This window comes from Oncorhynchus keta, chromosome 8, assembly GCF_023373465.1.
Source record: "Oncorhynchus keta strain PuntledgeMale-10-30-2019 chromosome 8, Oket_V2, whole genome shotgun sequence".
In the NCBI taxonomy this organism is placed as follows: Eukaryota; Metazoa; Chordata; class Actinopteri; order Salmoniformes; family Salmonidae; genus Oncorhynchus; species Oncorhynchus keta.
Genome location: NC_068428.1, coordinates 37,196,185 through 37,212,953, shown reverse-complemented (window position 1 = coordinate 37,212,953; position 16,769 = coordinate 37,196,185). Strand labels below are relative to the sequence as shown.

Genomic DNA, 16,769 nt, shown 5'->3' with positions numbered 1-16,769 from the left:
TGGACGGGTCTGTGTGTAAACTGCTATCAGGATTGTGTTCGTTCCTTAGGCACCTGACTGAAACAGGGAGGGACTACAGGGAGGGGACTCCAATAATAACGTTATTTTTCATTTTTCCGTTGCAAAAAGCTTTCCCTTGTGTGCCCAAATGAACAGGACCCAGTTGTAGACTGAACTCAAACCACCACTCAGGTCAATATGGCCTGGTCCTATCCTGCAGACAGCAGTTAGTTAGCTGCTGGTGTTGCTGGTTGGTGACCAGCTGGACTAAAACAAAAGACACGTACAGCACATTATGAGCTGAAAAGCCTCCCGGTACAAAAGTGTGTGTTTTGGGTGTGTAGTGTTTCCCCGGGGACTAAGGGTTTCCTTTGTTATGAGTCATATTGATAAGCTATAGGGGAAGCAGGTTCTTTGAAAGAGGCCTGTTGGTTTGCATAGTCCATATATTGTATGGTGCCTCCGCTGACACTACCTACACTCCTGTAGCCTACTGCTGTAAAACTGTAGCCTACTGCTGTAAAACTGTAGCCTAGAGAGCAGAAACACCAGAATAATACCTGCCCTGTCAATGAGGTTTGAGAAGAATGGTGCACTGCATACCAGACTGAGCTAGCTAGTTTCTCCTGTAATCTACTGCTGTAATCCCAAGCCTGTATTGTAACCTAAAGACAGACACCAGAATACTAAGGGGGGCTGTGTGTCAGCCTGTTGAGTCCTGTCTCTAGTCCCATACTGAGGTTGACACAACACCCTCATGTCCATAGGACATGGTGAATCAGAGGGAGTGTGTCTGTGGTCATTGGGGTTGTTCTGTGTTGTGTAAATTCACCAGTACTTTGCTGCCTACCAACAGATTGCACATCCACCCAGCCCCTGTTGCCTTCCTGCTAGACTGGCCAGAAGAGCGAGGGAGGGAGGGAGCCCCAGAGAGGAAAGGCCTGTAGTAGGAGTGTAGGCATGGTTCCAGGCAGACCTTGCCATGCCAAGGGAAAGGAAAGGAAAGGAAAGGAAAGGAAAGGAAAGGAAAGGGAAGGGCTGGAGAAGGCCTGGTCGCGCAGCAGCACTGTGAGGCCCAGTCATGGAAAGGCATGGGCGGGTGTAGGCCTGGCTGTGCAGCAGCACGGTGAGGCCTAACTGTCTGAGAAACAGCCACAGGATCTCTGCCACTGAACCCACCCAACGCCCAGCCTTTCAGAGGGAAGAACAGTTAGATAGAGACACAACATTTCACAAACCTCACAGATGGAGAGAACGAGGGAGACTAGAAGAATGAGGAAAGGAAAGCAAAGGCTGTCCTCCATTTTATTGAATCACGTCAGCTCATGTATGGACCTGGGCCAGTGACGCAGCATCAGAGCCATGTCGATTTTGCTATCAGTCGAAGTTAAAGAGCATCTCCAAAACAAAATAATGTAAGTTGAGGTCTAGGACATCAGATGAATCCCCTTCTCCATTGCTCTGCGTGATTTATCAGAACCAACAGACCTTATCACAAGGAAGGGAAACCTCACCCCACACACACTGTATGCCTACGCTACAAGGAGTGGTGGTTGTGTCATGGTGTCACGTGACCATTCATGTTGTGGACTGAGGCAGGTCTATGTTTAGTGTTCTCAAACCCCAGATATTGAATACACACAGATCTATCTATAAAGCCTAGACACATGCTGTAGGATATTTCTTCTACTTTGTGACAGAACTGGTTGCTATTCTGTGTGACTAATTTCACAGGAAACCTGGTGATGGAAACTATTGGCATACAGGGAAATGTCACTTAGAGGGTGTGTGTGTTCTGTTTTTCTCACTACCAGCACCAGGCACTCTGTTACGTCAGTGGTTTGTTTGCCATAATCATAAGCATGTTTTCCCAATCTGGGGGCACCTGTGGGATTAACCATTCACTCACACACCCCACACACCCCACACACCAACAGGCTTTAGGTGCTTTCGTAAGACCTACGCTGCTGCTGCCACTGTGTGAATGTTTGTTTGAAAGCTGTGGCCCTGTGTGTCTAAACTCTAAAGACGTCATTCATCTGTGGGTCACTACTAAAAAGAAGTGCTGCCAAGTCACTCACACACCTCTGACTCAGCTGTTAAATAGCACTAACAGAGAACATACAGGGAGGTAGTCAGGCAGACCAAGCCAACTGAATGCACCCCTACAGCCATTGTTTTTTCATGTTCCAGCAGGCCAGGGCCAGAAATCATGAAATAGGACAAAACACATTTTAAACAGAGTCGGTTCTATCTGGGTAATGTTCAGAAGGGAGAAAATGCTATGTACTACCTGAGCTTGGTCAATAAGAACAGTCTTTCTGTTTCAAAAACATGTTTTTGTGTCCACTGACTGAACACATCCCAGGCTAGTCTAGCCTCTGGGCCAAGGTTGCCTCTGTCTGGGCCAAGGTTGCCTCTGTCTGGGCCAAGGTTGCCTCTGTCTGGGCCAAGGTTGCCTCTGTCTGGGCCAAGGTTGCCTCTGTCTGGGCCAAGGTTGCCTCTGTCTGGGCCAAGGTTGCCTCTGTCTGGGCCAAGGTGGGGGATATTCTGGTTCCCCATCCAAGTCACTGGTCTGTAGAGGTCCCTGGTCTGAGCCTTGAACAGTGTCCTCACCGTGGGGCAGGTGACAGCCAGGAGAACATGGTTAAGTAGTTTGGTATTGAGTGATGTTGGTTCCCTCTCCCTCTTTTTTTTCCTCAGGCCGATCAGCTAACAGAGGAACAGATCGCAGGTAGGAACCACTGAGTAATCACTCCAGCATGCTTTTAACACGGCTGACTCATTTAATAAACAGCACACACACAGACATACAGGGAAAGCACACACATATACACATGTATACACACACATATACACACACACACATACACACACATAAACATAGACACACATATATATATATACATACACACACACACACACACACACACAATGACATCAAGCGTGTGACTCTACAAACTGGTTGGACACATTTTCTGTGTGTTTTGGTTGTGTTTTACATCATCTTGTGGCCAATATAAATTAATGGTAATTAATGTATTGTCATTTTGGAGTCACTTTTATTGTAAATAGAAATAGAATATGTTTTGAACCACTTCTACATTAATGTGGATGCTGCCATGGTTACAGATAATCCTGAATCAATATTGAATAATGATGCTTGAAAGTTACAGACACACACACATATCATTCACTCAAGACGTGCTAACCTCGCACCATTACCATAGCTGGGGAGGTTAGCATTTTTGGGGGGGGTATGATATTTATGCCTCTTAACGTTTTCTACATACTCGCTTTTAAAATATAGCTTAATGTAAAGTGATACCCATCCCACAACCAGAGCTTGAGCGACCGCCCAAGAAACACTTTCATTCTCCTCCCTCCCTTCTCACAGAGTTCAAAGAAGCGTTCTCCTTATTCGACAAGGATGGTGACGGCACCATCACGACCAAAGAGCTGGGCACCGTGATGAGGTCGCTGGGACAGAACCCCACGGAGGCGGAGCTGCAGGACATGATCAATGAGGTCGACGCTGACGGTGAGTGGAGAAGTGAACACACTCGATATGTCAAAAATGCAGGAAACAGGAAGCTTATAGACAAACTCGATTGGTGGAAAGTGGCCAGAGGAAGCTGGGGTAGTCATGGACACTTGTCTTGTGTCATCAGAAGAAGATACATTTAGATCCAGCAACTGAATTTATCTGGTTATCTCCTCTGGATGATGAAGTACCTAACTACCAACCTAACTGTTACCTGCCTTACGGGCTGCTGGAGGGTACCAGCTCGCTGTCACAGTGTCAGCTTTACCAACGAGAGTCAGGCCTGTCACCGTGGTGAGTGACAGCTCTTTAAGAAACCTGTCCCAACACATAAACTTATCAACCCAACTCCCTCCTGCCTAGATAGTTCTGGCTGAGTCAACAGCTACTCATGAATGGCACCCTATTCCTTTTCTAGTGCACTACTTTTGACCAGGTCCTATATGGGGATGCCATTTGGGATGCACTTTGAGTGGTTGAGAATGAGGGTGATCGTGGTGGATGTCAGTCGGCAGCGTCTTTGACTCTTAATGATGTTGGAAATGGAACCTGTCAGTCATCTAGGGGCTGGTCAGACGTACTAAACTGAGGTGATGTCCTGTCAGTCATCTAGGGGCTGGTCAGACCTACTAAACTGAGGTGATGTCCTGACAGCATCTAGGGGCTGGTCAGACCTACTAAACTGAGGTGATGTCCTGTCAGTCATCTAGGGGGCTGGTCAGACCTACTAAACTGAGGTGATGTCCTGTCAGTCATCTAGGGGCTGGTCAGACCTACCAAACTGAGGTGATGTCCTGTCAGTCATCTAGGGGCTGGTCAGACCTACCAAACTGAGGTGATGTCCTGTCAGTCATCTAGGGGCTGGTCAGACGTACTAAACTGAGGTGATGTCCTGTCAGTCATCTAGGGGCTGGTCAGACCTACTAAACTGAGGTGATGTCCTGACAGCATCTAGGGGCTGGTCAGACCTACTAAACTGAGGTGATGTCCTGTCAGTCATCTAGGGGCTGGTCAGACCTACCAAACTGAGGTGATGTCCTGACAGCATCTAGGGGCTGGTCAGACCTACTAAACTGAGGTGATGTCCTGTCAGTCATCTAGGGGCTGGTCAGACCTACCAAACTGAGGTGATGTCCTGTCAGTCATCTAGGGGGCTGGTCAGACGTACTAAACTGAGGTGATGTCCTGTCAGTCATCTAGGGGGCTGGTCAGACCTACTAAACTGAGGTGATGTCCTGTCAGTCATCTAGGGGCTGGTCAGACCTACTAAACTGAGGTGATGTCCTGTCAGTCATCTAGGGGCTGGTCAGACCTACTAAACTGAGGTGATGTCCTGTCAGTCATCTAGGGGGCTGGTCAGACCTACTAAACTGAGGTGATGTCCTGTCAGTCATCTAGGGGCTGGTCAGACCTACCAAACTGAGGTGATGTCCTGTCAGTCATCTAGGGGGCTGGTCAGACGTACTAAACTGAGGTGATGTCCTGTCAGTCATCTAGGGGGCTGGTCAGACGTACTAAACTGAGGTGATGTCCTGTCAGTCATCTAGGGGCTGGTCAGACCTACTAAACTGAGGTGATGTCCTGTCAGTCATCTAGGGGGCTGGTCAGACCTACTAAACTGAGGTGATGTCCTGTCAGTCATCTAGCGGGCTGGTCAGACGTACTAAACTGAGGTGATGTCCTGTCAGTCATCTAGGGGCTGGTCAGACGTACTAAACTGAGGTGATGTCCTGTCAGTCATCTAGGTGGCTGGTCAGACGTACTAAACTGAGGTGATGTCCTGTCAGTCATCTAGGGGGCTGGTCAGACGTACTAAACTGAGGTGATGTCCTGACAGCATCTAGGTGGCTGGTCAGACCTACTAAACTGAGGTGATGTCCTGTCAGTCATCTAGGGGGCTGGTCAGACGTACTAAACTGAGGTGATGTCCTGTCAGTCATCTAGGGGGCTGGTCAGACCTACTAAACTGAGGTGATGTCCTGTCAGTCATCTAGCGGGCTGGTCAGACCTACTAAACTGAGGTGATGTCCTGTCAGTCATCTAGCGGGCTGGTCAGACGTACTAAACTGAGGTGATGTCCTGTCAGTCATCTAGGGGCTGGTCAGACCTACTAAACTGAGGTGATGTCCTGTCAGTCATCTAGGTGGCTGGTCAGACGTACTAAACTGAGGTGATGTCCTGTCAGTCATCTAGGTGGCTGGTCAGACGTACTAAACTGAGGTGATGTCCTGACAGCATCTAGGTGGCTGGTCAGACGTACTAAACTGAGGTGATGTCCTGTCAGTCATCTAGGTGGCTGGTCAGACGTACTAAACTGAGGTGATGTCCTGTCAGTCATCTAGGGGGCTGGTCAGACGTACTAAACTGAGGTGATGTCCTGTCAGTCATCTAGGTGGCTGGTCAGACGTACTAAACTGAGGTGATGTCCTGTCAGTCATCTAGGGGGCTGGTCAGACGTACTAAACTGAGGTGATGTCCTGTCAGTCATCTAGGGGCTGGTCAGACCTACCAAACTGAGGTGATGTCCTGTCAGCATCTAGGTGGCTGGTCAGACCTACTAAACTGAGGTGATGTCCTGTCAGTCATCTAGGGGCTGGTCAGACCTACCAAACTGAGGTGATGTCCTGTCAGTCATCTAGGGGCTGGTCAGACCTACTAAACTGAGGTGATGTCCTGTCAGTCATCTAGGGGGCTGGTCAGACCTACCAAACTGAGGTGATGTCCTGTCAGTCATCTAGGGGGCTGGTCAGACCTACTAAACTGAGGTGATGTCCTGTCAGTCATCTAGGGGCTGGTCAGACCTACCAAACTGAGGTGATGTCCTGTCAGTCATCTAGGGGCTGGTCAGACCTACTAAACTGAGGTGATGTCCTGTCAGTCATCTAGGTGGCTGGTCAGACCTACTAAACTGAGGTGATGTCCTGTCAGTCATCTAGGGGGCTGGTCAGACCTACCAAACTGAGGTGATGTCCTGTCAGTCATCTAGGGGCTGGTCAGACCTACTAAACTGAGGTGATGTCAGTCATCTAGGGGCTGGTCAGACCTACTAAACTGAGGTGATGTCCTGTCAGTCATCTAGGGGCTGGTCAGACCTACCAAACTGAGGTGATGTCCTGTCAGTCATCTAGGGGCTGGTCAGACCTACTAAACTGAGGTGATGTCCTGTCAGTCATCTAGCGGGCTGGTCAGACGTACTAAACTGAGGTGATGTCCTGTCAGTCATCTAGGGGCTGGTCAGACGTACTAAACTGAGGTGATGTCCTGTCAGTCATCTAGGGGGCTGGTCAGACGTACTAAACTGAGGTGATGTCCTGTCAGTCATCTAGGGGGCTGGTCAGACGTACTAAACTGAGGTGATGTCCTGTCAGTCATCTAGGGGCTGGTCAGACGTACTAAACTGAGGTGATGTTCTGTCAGTCATCTAGGTGGCTGGTCAGACGTACTAAACTGAGGTGATGTCCTGTCAGTCATCTAGGTGGCTGGTCAGACGTACTAAACTGAGGTGATGTCCTGACAGCATCTAGGTGGCTGGTCAGACGTACTAAACTGAGGTGATGTCCTGTCAGTCATCTAGGTGGCTGGTCAGACGTACTAAACTGAGGTGATGTCCTGTCAGTCATCTAGGGGGCTGGTCAGACGTACTAAACTGAGGTGATGTCCTGTCAGTCATCTAGGGGCTGGTCAGACGTACTAAACTGAGGTGATGTCCTGTCAGTCATCTAGGGGCTGGTCAGACGTACTAAACTGAGGTGATGTCCTGACAGCATCTAGGTGGCTGGTCAGACCTACTAAACTGAGGTGATGTCCTGACAGCATCTAGGTGGCTGGTCAGACCTACTAAACTGAGGTGATATCCTGTCAGTCATCTAGGGGGCTGGTCAGACGTACTAAACTGAGGTGATGTCCTGTCAGTCATCTAGGGGGCTGGTCAGACGTACTAAACTGAGGTGATGTCCTGTCAGTCATCTAGGGGCTGGTCAGACCTACCAAACTGAGGTGATGTCCTGTCAGTCATCTAGGGGGCTGGTCAGACGTACTAAACTGAGGTGATGTCCTGTCAGTCATCTAGGGGGCTGGTCAGACGTACTAAACTGAGGTGATGTCCTGTCAGTCATCTAGGGGGCTGGTCAGACGTACTAAACTGAGGTGATGTCCTGTCAGTCATCTAGGGGCTGGTCAGACGTACTAAACTGAGGTGATGTCCTGTCAGTCATCTAGGGGCTGGTCAGACGTACTAAACTGAGGTGATGTCCTGACAGCATCTAGGTGGCTGGTCAGACCTACTAAACTGAGGTGATGTCCTGTCAGTCATCTAGGGGGCTGGTCAGACGTACTAAACTGAGGTGATGTCCTGTCAGTCATCTAGGGGCTGGTCAGACGTACTAAACTGAGGTGATGTCCTGTCAGTCATCTAGGGGCTGGTCAGACCTACTAAACTGAGGTGATGTCCTGTCAGTCATCTAGGGGGCTGGTCAGACGTACTAAACTGAGGTGATGTCCTGTCAGTCATCTAGGTGGCTGGTCAGACGTACTAAACTGAGGTGATGTCCTGTCAGCATCTAGGTGGCTGGTCAGACGTACTAAACTGAGGTGATGTCCTGTCAGTCATCTAGGGGGCTGGTCAGACGTACTAAACTGAGGTGATGTTCTGTCAGTCATCTAGGTGGCTGGTCAGACGTACTAAACTGAGGTGATGTCCTGTCAGTCATCTAGGTGGCTGGTCAGACGTACTAAACTGAGGTGATGTCCTGTCAGTCATCTAGGGGGCTGGTCAGACGTACTAAACTGAGGTGATGTCCTGTCAGTCATCTAGGGGCTGGTCAGACCTACCAAACTGAGGTGATGTCCTGTCAGTCATCTAGGGGCTGGTCAGATGTACTAAACTGAGGTGATGTCCTGTCAGTCATCTAGGGGCTGGTCAGACGTACTAAACTGAGGTGATGTCCTGTCAGTCATCTAGGTGGCTGGTCAGACGTACTAAACTGAGGTGATGTCCTGTCAGTCATCTAGGGGCTGGTCAGACCTACTAAACTGAGGTGATGTCCTGTCAGTCATCTAGGGGCTGGTCAGACGTACTAAACTGAGGTGATGTCCTGACAGCATCTAGGTGGCTGGTCAGACCTACTAAACTGAGGTGATGTCCTGTCAGTCATCTAGGGGGCTGGTCAGACGTACTAAACTGAGGTGATGTCCTGTCAGTCATCTAGGGGCTGGTCAGACTTACTAAACTGAGGTGATGTCCTGTCAGTCATCTAGGGGCTGGTCAGACCTACTAAACTGAGGTGATGTCCTGTCAGTCATCTAGGGGCTGGTCAGACGTACTAAACTGGGGTGATGTCCTGTCAGTCATCTAGGGGGCTGGTCAGACGTACTAAACTGAGGTGATGTCCTGTCAGTCATCTAGGTGGCTGGTCAGACGTACTAAACTGAGGTGATGTCCTGTCAGTCATCTAGGGGCTGGTCAGACGTACTAAACTGAGGTGATGTTCTGTCAGTCATCTAGGTGGCTGGTCAGACCTACCAAACTGAGGTGATGTCCTGTCAGTCATCTAGGTGGCTGGTCAGAGGTACTAAACTGAGGTGATGTCCTGTCAGTCATCTAGGGGCTGGTCAGACGTACTAAACTGAGGTGATGTCCTGTCAGTCATCTAGGGGCTGGTCAGACCTACCAAACTGAGGTGATGTCCTGTCAGTCATCTAGGGGCTGGTCAGACGTACTAAACTGAGGTGATGTCCTGTCAGTCATCTAGGGGCTGGTCAGACCTACCAAACTGAGGTGATGTCCTGTCAGTCATCTAGGGGCTGGTCAGACGTACTAAACTGAGGTGATGTCCTGTCAGTCATCTAGGTGGCTGGTCAGACGTACTAAACTGAGGTGATGTCCTGTCAGTCATCTAGGGGCTGGTCAGACGTACTAAACTGAGGTGATGTTCTGTCAGTCATCTAGGTGGCTGGTCAGACCTACCAAACTGAGGTGATGTCCTGTCAGTCATCTAGGTGGCTGGTCAGAGGTACTAAACTGAGGTCCTGTCAGTCATCTAGGGGCTGGTCAGACGTACTAAACTGAGGTGATGTCCTGTCAGTCATCTAGGGGCTGGTCAGACCTACCAAACTGAGGTGATGTCCTGTCAGTCATCTAGGGGGCTGGTCAGACCTACCAAACTGAGGTGATGTCCTGTCAGTCATCTAGGGGCTGGTCAGACCTACCAAACTGAGGTGATGTCCTGTCAGTCATCTAGGGGGCTGGTCAGACCTACCAAACTGAGGTGATGTCCTGTCAGTCATCTAGGGGGCTGGTCAGACGTACTAAACTGAGGTGATGTCCTGTCAGTCATCTAGGGGGCTGGTCAGACCTACTAAACTGAGGTGATGTCCTGTTAGCTTCTAGGGTTTTGGTAAATGGGGCCTTATCGATCGGACTGCCATATTGATCGATCTCACGTGGCTTGGCTCGCTGTATATATCCAAAGTTCTCCCTTCTCTCTCTCTGTTCTCAACAGCAGGGCCACCGATTATTCCTCTCCTCTCTCCTCTTTGTACATTCAGTTGCCTCAGTGATGTCAACAGTAGCTATAGATTCTTTACTAAACAAGCAGAGTGCATGACAAAGGAAGTAGAGAATGAGATTAGCTTTACCCCAGAGAGCTGTGCTGTTGGTCTCTGAGAGGAGAAAGGCTTTACCCCAGAGAGTTGTGCTGTTGGTCTCTGTGAGGAGATAGGCTTTACCCCAGAGAGCTGTGATATCACCTCTGAGAGGAGAGGCTTTACCCCAGAGAGCTGTGATATCACCTCTGAGAGGAGAGGCTTTACCCCAGAGAGCTGTGATATCACCTCTGAGAGGAGAGGCTTTACCCCAGAGAGCTGTGATATCACCTCTGAGAGGAGAGAGGCTTTACCCCAGAGGACTGTGATATCACCTCTGAGAGGAGAGAGGCTTTACCCCAGAGAGCTGTGATATCACCTCTGAGAGGAGAGAGGCTTTACCCCAGAGAGCTGTGATATCACCTCTGAGAGGAGAGGCTTTACCCCAGAGAGCTGTGATATCACCTCTGAGATGAGAGGCTTTACCCCAGAGAGCTGTGATATCACCTCTGAGAGGAGAGAGGCTCTGAAGTAGTGTTTATGTTGCCCTGTCATTTTTTTCTTATCATTCACTGTTATCCCCTCCCATTCACTGTCATCCCTTCCCATTGACTGTTATCCCCTCCCATTCACTGTCATCCCTTCCCATTCACTGTCATCCCTTCCCATTCACTGTTATCCCCTCCCATTCACTGTTATCCCCTCCCATTCACTGTTATCCCCTCCCATTCACTGTTATCCCCTCCCATTCACTGTTATCCCCTCCCATTCACTGTCATCCCTTCCCATTCACTGTTATCCCCTCCCATTCACTGTTATCCCCTCCCATTCACTGTTATCCCCTCCCATTCACTGTCATCCCTTCCCATTCACTGTTATCCCCTCCCATTCACTGTTATCCCCTCCCATTCACTGTTATCCCTTCCCATTCACTGTTATCCCTTCCCATTCACTGTTATCCCTTCCCATTCACTGTTATCCCCTCCCATTCACTGTTATCCCTTCCCATTCACTGTTATCCCCTCCCATTCACTGTCATCCCTTCCCATTGACTGTTATCCCCTCCCATTCACTGTCATCCCTTCCCATTCACTGTCATCCCTTCCCATTCACTGTTATCCCCTCCCATTCACTGTTATCCCCTCCCATTCACTGTTATCCCCTCCCATTCACTGTTATCCCCTCCCATTCACTGTCATCCCCTCCCATTCACTGTTATCCCCTCCCATTCACTGTTATCCCCTCCCATTCACTGTTATCCCCTCCCATTCACTGTTATCCCCTCCCATTCACTGTTATCCCCTCCCATGTGAAAAATAGTTGGACTTCATTGGTTTCAGCTGTTTTCTTAGAGGCCTTTCTGCCTTGCCTATGAAAAGCTATTCTGTGGAATGAATGTCGTCACAGACAATAGAATGAGTCTGCTTCCTATAATTTGCGATAGCAGTGCCTCCTTACATAGGCTATATAATCACACCGTCTCCCACTAGTTCCGTCTCTCCTCTTCTCTCCCTCGCTCCATCTTTCTCCCACCCACCCCATCTCCCCCTCTCGTACGCCACAGGCAGAGTCATAGCCAAGAGTCAGTCAGCCAGCTCTCCATCACCCCCTCTCGTACTCCACAGGCAGAGTCATAGCCAAGAGTCAGTCAGCCAGCTCTCCATCACCCCATCTCCCCCTCTCGTACTCCACAGGCAGAGTCATAGCCAAGAGTCAGTCAGCCAGCTCTCCATCACCCCCTCTCGTACTCCACAGGCAGAGTCATAGCCAAGAGTCAGTCAGCCAGCTCTCCATCACCCCCTCTCGTACTCCACAGGCAGTCATAGCCAAGAGTCAGTCAGCCAGCTCTCCATCTCCCCCTCTCGTACGCCACAGGCAGAGTCATAGCCAAGAGGCAGTCAACCAGCTCTCCATCACTCCATCTCCCCCTCTCGTACGCCACAGGCAGAGTCATAGCCAAGAGTCAGTCAACCAGCTCTCCATCACTCCATCTACCCTCTCTAACACCACAGGCAGAGTCATAGCCAAGAGTCAGTCAGCCAGCACTCCATCTCCCCCTCTCGTACTCCACAGGCAGAGTCATAGCCAAGAGTCAGTCAGCCAGCACTCCATCACTCCACACCTCCTCTTCCAGGGGCTTTTCCTGCCTTGCTACCTAGTGTCTAAACACACACATGCACTCACACACCTAGTTGAGTGTGTTTCCCTGTCTGTGTCCCTGTCTATGTCTGAGTGTTAGTTAACAGGTCATTATCTAGATACATGGGCTCCGATACTATACAGAAACTATACGTTTTGTTTGAAACGATTCGGTTTGATTAGAGAACAAATCGATTTGATGCTTCTCACATTTGTTGTATAAACACATTCATTTTCCATTCTAAATTAAAACCTGCCGCTGATAGAGCTCATGAGCTGTGGCCTCTCTGAGCTGTGGCCTCTCTGAGCTGTGGCCTCTCTGAGCTGTGGCCTCTCTGAGCTGTGGCCTCTCTGAGCTGTGGCCTCTCTGAGCTGTGGCCTCTCTGAGCTGTGGCCTCTCTGAGCTGTGGCCTCTCTGAGCTGTGGCCTCTCTGAGCTGTGGCCTCTCTGAGCTGTGGCCTCTCTGAGCTGGGGCCTCTTTGAGCTGTGGCCTCTCTGAGCCTGTGTGTGTAAATTAAAAATCAGCTATGACATAGCCAATGAATATATGGCACAATTGTGGATTTGCATTGCACTCTGCACCTTAACTGAATGTGGTAGTTCTTTCTCCTCCAATCCAGGCAACGGCACCATTGACTTCCCGGAGTTCCTGACCATGATGGCCAGAAAAATGAAGGACACGGACAGTGAGGAGGAGATCCGTGAAGCCTTTAGGGTATTCGACAAGGTAAGGTACTACATGTATTCAGTGCCAATTTTACCATGTACATTTTTGGCAACCCTCCCCCCATCCTTGGAGAGTAGATACTATTATCATCATACGCAATTTTGCTTCGTTCTAAACTAGTAAATGTTCAACTTTCATAAGATGTACCTCCCTTTAATAAACACATCGTCAAAGTCTTCCTGGTATGATGACGCTATATATATATATATATATATCATTAACTGTCCAATGGGATTTAATTCTCCACTCATCATTACCCATTGGGGATTTACCCCTTGGTTATATCCTGATTGCTCACCCAATGGGAATGCCTTTCCATCTATTCTCACCCAATGGGATTCCTTCTCTCCTGTGTCTCCAGGACGGAAACGGCTACATCAGTGCTGCAGAGCTCCGCCACGTCATGACAAACCTGGGGGAGAAGTTAACAGACGAGGAGGTAGACGAGATGATCAGAGAAGCAGACATTGATGGAGACGGACAGGTCAACTATGAAGGTAAGAGGACAAACCCGGTATGGTTAACCAGCCACATGTAGCAGTGGTTATTAGATGGGAGACTATGAAGGTAAGAGTACAAACCCGGTATGGTTAACCAGCCACATGTAGCAGTGGTTATTAGATGGGAGACTATGAAGGTAAGAGGACAAACCCGGTATGGTTAACCAGCCACATGTAGCAGTGGTTATTAGATGGGAGACTATGAAGGTAAGAGGACAAACCCGGTATGGTTAACCAGCCACATGTAGCAGTGGTTATTAGATGGGAGACTATGAAGGTAAGAGGACAAACCCGGTATGGTTAACCAGCCACATGTAGCAGTGGTTATTAGATGGGAGACTATGAAGGTAAGAGGACAAACCCGGTATGGTTAACCAGCCACATGTAGCAGTGGTTATTAGATGGGAGACTATGAAGGTAAGAGGACAAACCCGGTATGGTTAACCAGCCACATGTAGCAGTGGTTATTAGATGGGAGACAAATGGACAGGTCAACTATGAAGGTAAGAGGGCAGAAGGGGAGAGTGGGGTAAGTTGAGCCACCCTTGTTTCTAGGAAACCATACACAAAGTTAATAATTTGACCAAATATTTAAGAACAGGTCATCATATAAATGGAGTCTGAGAAGGAAGAAACCACGGTAACACTTTAATTGACACCCAGTGTCATAACACATTATGACACGGTCATAACCATGTCATAATACTTTTGTATATATAGTGTATGTGGACACCTCTTCCAATTAGTGTATTCGGCTAGTTTAGCCACACCTGTTGCTGACAGGTGTATCAAATCCAACAGGTCAGTTTGTCAAATTTCTACCCTGCTAGAGCTGCCCCGGTCAACTGTAAGTGCCGTTATTGTGAAGTGGAAACGTGTAGGAGCAACAACGGCTCAGCCGCAAAGTGGTAGGCCACACAAGCTCACAGAACAGGACCGCCAAGTGTTGTAGCGTAAAAATCGTCTGTCCTCAGTTGCAACACTCACTACCGAATTCCAAACGGCCTCTGGAAGCAACGTCAGCAAGAACTGTTTGTCAGGAGCTTCATGAAATGGGTTTCCATGGCCGAGCAGCCGCACACAAGCCTAAGATCACCATGTGCAATGCCAAGCGTCGGCTGGAGTGGTGTAAAGCTCGCCGACATTGGACTGTGGAGACTTGGAAACGCGGTCTCTGGAGTGATGAATCATGCTTCACCATCTGGCAGTCCGACGGAAAAATCTGGGTTTGGCGGATGCCAGGAGAATGCTATCTGCCCTTATGCATAGTGCTAACTGTAATGTTTGGTGGAGGACAAATAAGGGTCTGGGGCTGTTTTACATGGTTCGGGCTAGGCCCCTTAGTTCCAGTGAAGGGAAATCTTACCGCTACAGCATACAATGACATTCCAACTTTGTGGCAACAGTTTGGGGAAGGCCATTTCCTGTTTCAGCATGACAATCCCTTCATGCACAAACCATATAGAAATGGTTGTCGAGATCAGTGTGGAAGAACTTTACTGGCCTGCACTGAGCTCTGACTGCGAGCCAGGTCTGATCACCCGACCTCACTAATGTTCTTGTGGCTGAATGGAAGCAAGTCCCCACAACAATGTTCCAACATCTAAGCCTTCCCAGTAGAGTGGAGGCTGTTATAGCAGGAAAGCGGGGACCAACTCCATATTAATGCCCATGATTTTTGAATGAGATGTTTGACGAGCAGGTGTCCACATACTTCATAACTACTGATAACTTGTCATTATATGGTCACTGTCATGACCCTTATTTACACCGGTTGTGACCTATACTGCATTATGTTATGGCTGGTTATGACACTTACATAACAGTTTTCAAAACCCACATTTTTTTCAAATTAGTTTTTTTTTCCCTGCAAAGAAGTTTCCTTTCGTTTTGAAAGTTTGTTTCATAAATCATTTGTCTGTTGTAATTAATTATTTACAGACATGTTTTTTTTTCTTCATATTTTAAATAACTTGTAGAAAATACACTTTGACACTGTCAAGAAGCATTTTGACCATCCCGTGTCACTTTACTTAGACTAAGAAAATACACATTCTGACCATCATAATCATTTAAGCCAGATTGGCCTATCACATACATGCCCTTCTATCAGTCATCAGTCAAAAAGAGGGTATTCTGAAATCTGCTCCTACATTCATCCCAATCATCAGCAACAGAGCAATGGGGTAGGTACATGTCTGACATCAATTGCAATGATAATCAATATTGTATATTTTCAGGAAATGTTATATAACATAAACATAGTGTTGACAAGTCGGCTATGATGGTGTAATGGAATGTTTTACAATGGTGTAGGTGTCATAACCAGCCATACAATAACGCAATACATGTCACAACAGGTCTAACTATTTCATGACAGTGTTATGACCATAATATAACAGGTTATGTCAGCTGTTATCATGTGTCATAAGGTGTCATGGCCGCGTCATAAGGTGTCATGGCCGCGTCATAAGGTGTCATGGCCGCGTCATAAGGTGTCATGGCCGCGTCATAAGGTGTCATGGCCGCGTCATAAGGTGTCATGGCCGCGTCATAAGGTGTCATGGCCCTGGGTGTCAAGTAAAGTGTTACTGAAACCACATTGAAAAAGTGGTGAGCAAGTTAGGTCTAAGAAACATATTTTCACCAAGTCAAATGAATTTGTGTTAGAGGTTTCATGATGCTTGTATCTAAACCAAAGTAGATAATTTTAAGATTGTTCTATACATCAGTTGGGGTCTCTATAAGCTTCAACATGAGGTCCTGAACCTATCCTTGTAGCTGTGTGGGCAAAATGGTTCCTTGGGGTAAGTTTAGCTAATGAAAGTGTTTTCTTTCCAGGCGTAATGCAAGGCATTATCGCTGGGATATGAGGTAACGACAGGGCCTGTCCTATGTAAATAAAATAAAAATACATTATTAAAAATAAAGCACTAGGTGTTGAAAGGTGATTTTAAAAGGCAAAATTGTGATTGTGTTGCATTGTTTGGGAAATAAAGTTAGCCGTGTTTTTACAAGGTAGTGGTAAGATTTAATTCAGTACAGAAATGTGTAGGCAGCTTAACGTACCGTGTCCTGCAGCTCAACTTAACCCATACATTATTTTCAAAACTATAATGTTTACATCCATTCTGATTATTTCTATTTCACAACATCCTGAAGTGTATGTACAGTGGCTTCAGAAAATATTCATACCCCTTGACTTATCCCACATTTATCTGTGTTACAGCCTGAGTTCAAAATGGATTACATGTATGTTTTTCTATTCACACACCAT

The 16,769-nt window shown here is 48.0% G+C and overlaps 1 protein-coding gene across 1 annotated transcript in view; it reads left to right on the top strand.

The window, feature by feature from the left end:
* Window positions 1-16,769, top strand: part of LOC118375367 (calmodulin-1) — a 28,271-nt gene that overhangs the window by 5,985 nt on the left and 5,517 nt on the right. Inside the window, exons 2-5 of the mRNA XM_052524138.1 lie at window positions 2,704-2,734; window positions 3,398-3,541; window positions 12,886-12,992; window positions 13,354-13,489. Of these exons, the coding sequence (XP_052380098.1) occupies window positions 2,704-2,734; window positions 3,398-3,541; window positions 12,886-12,992; window positions 13,354-13,489 (418 nt within the window). The remainder of the gene's footprint in view (window positions 1-2,703; window positions 2,735-3,397; window positions 3,542-12,885; window positions 12,993-13,353; window positions 13,490-16,769) is intronic.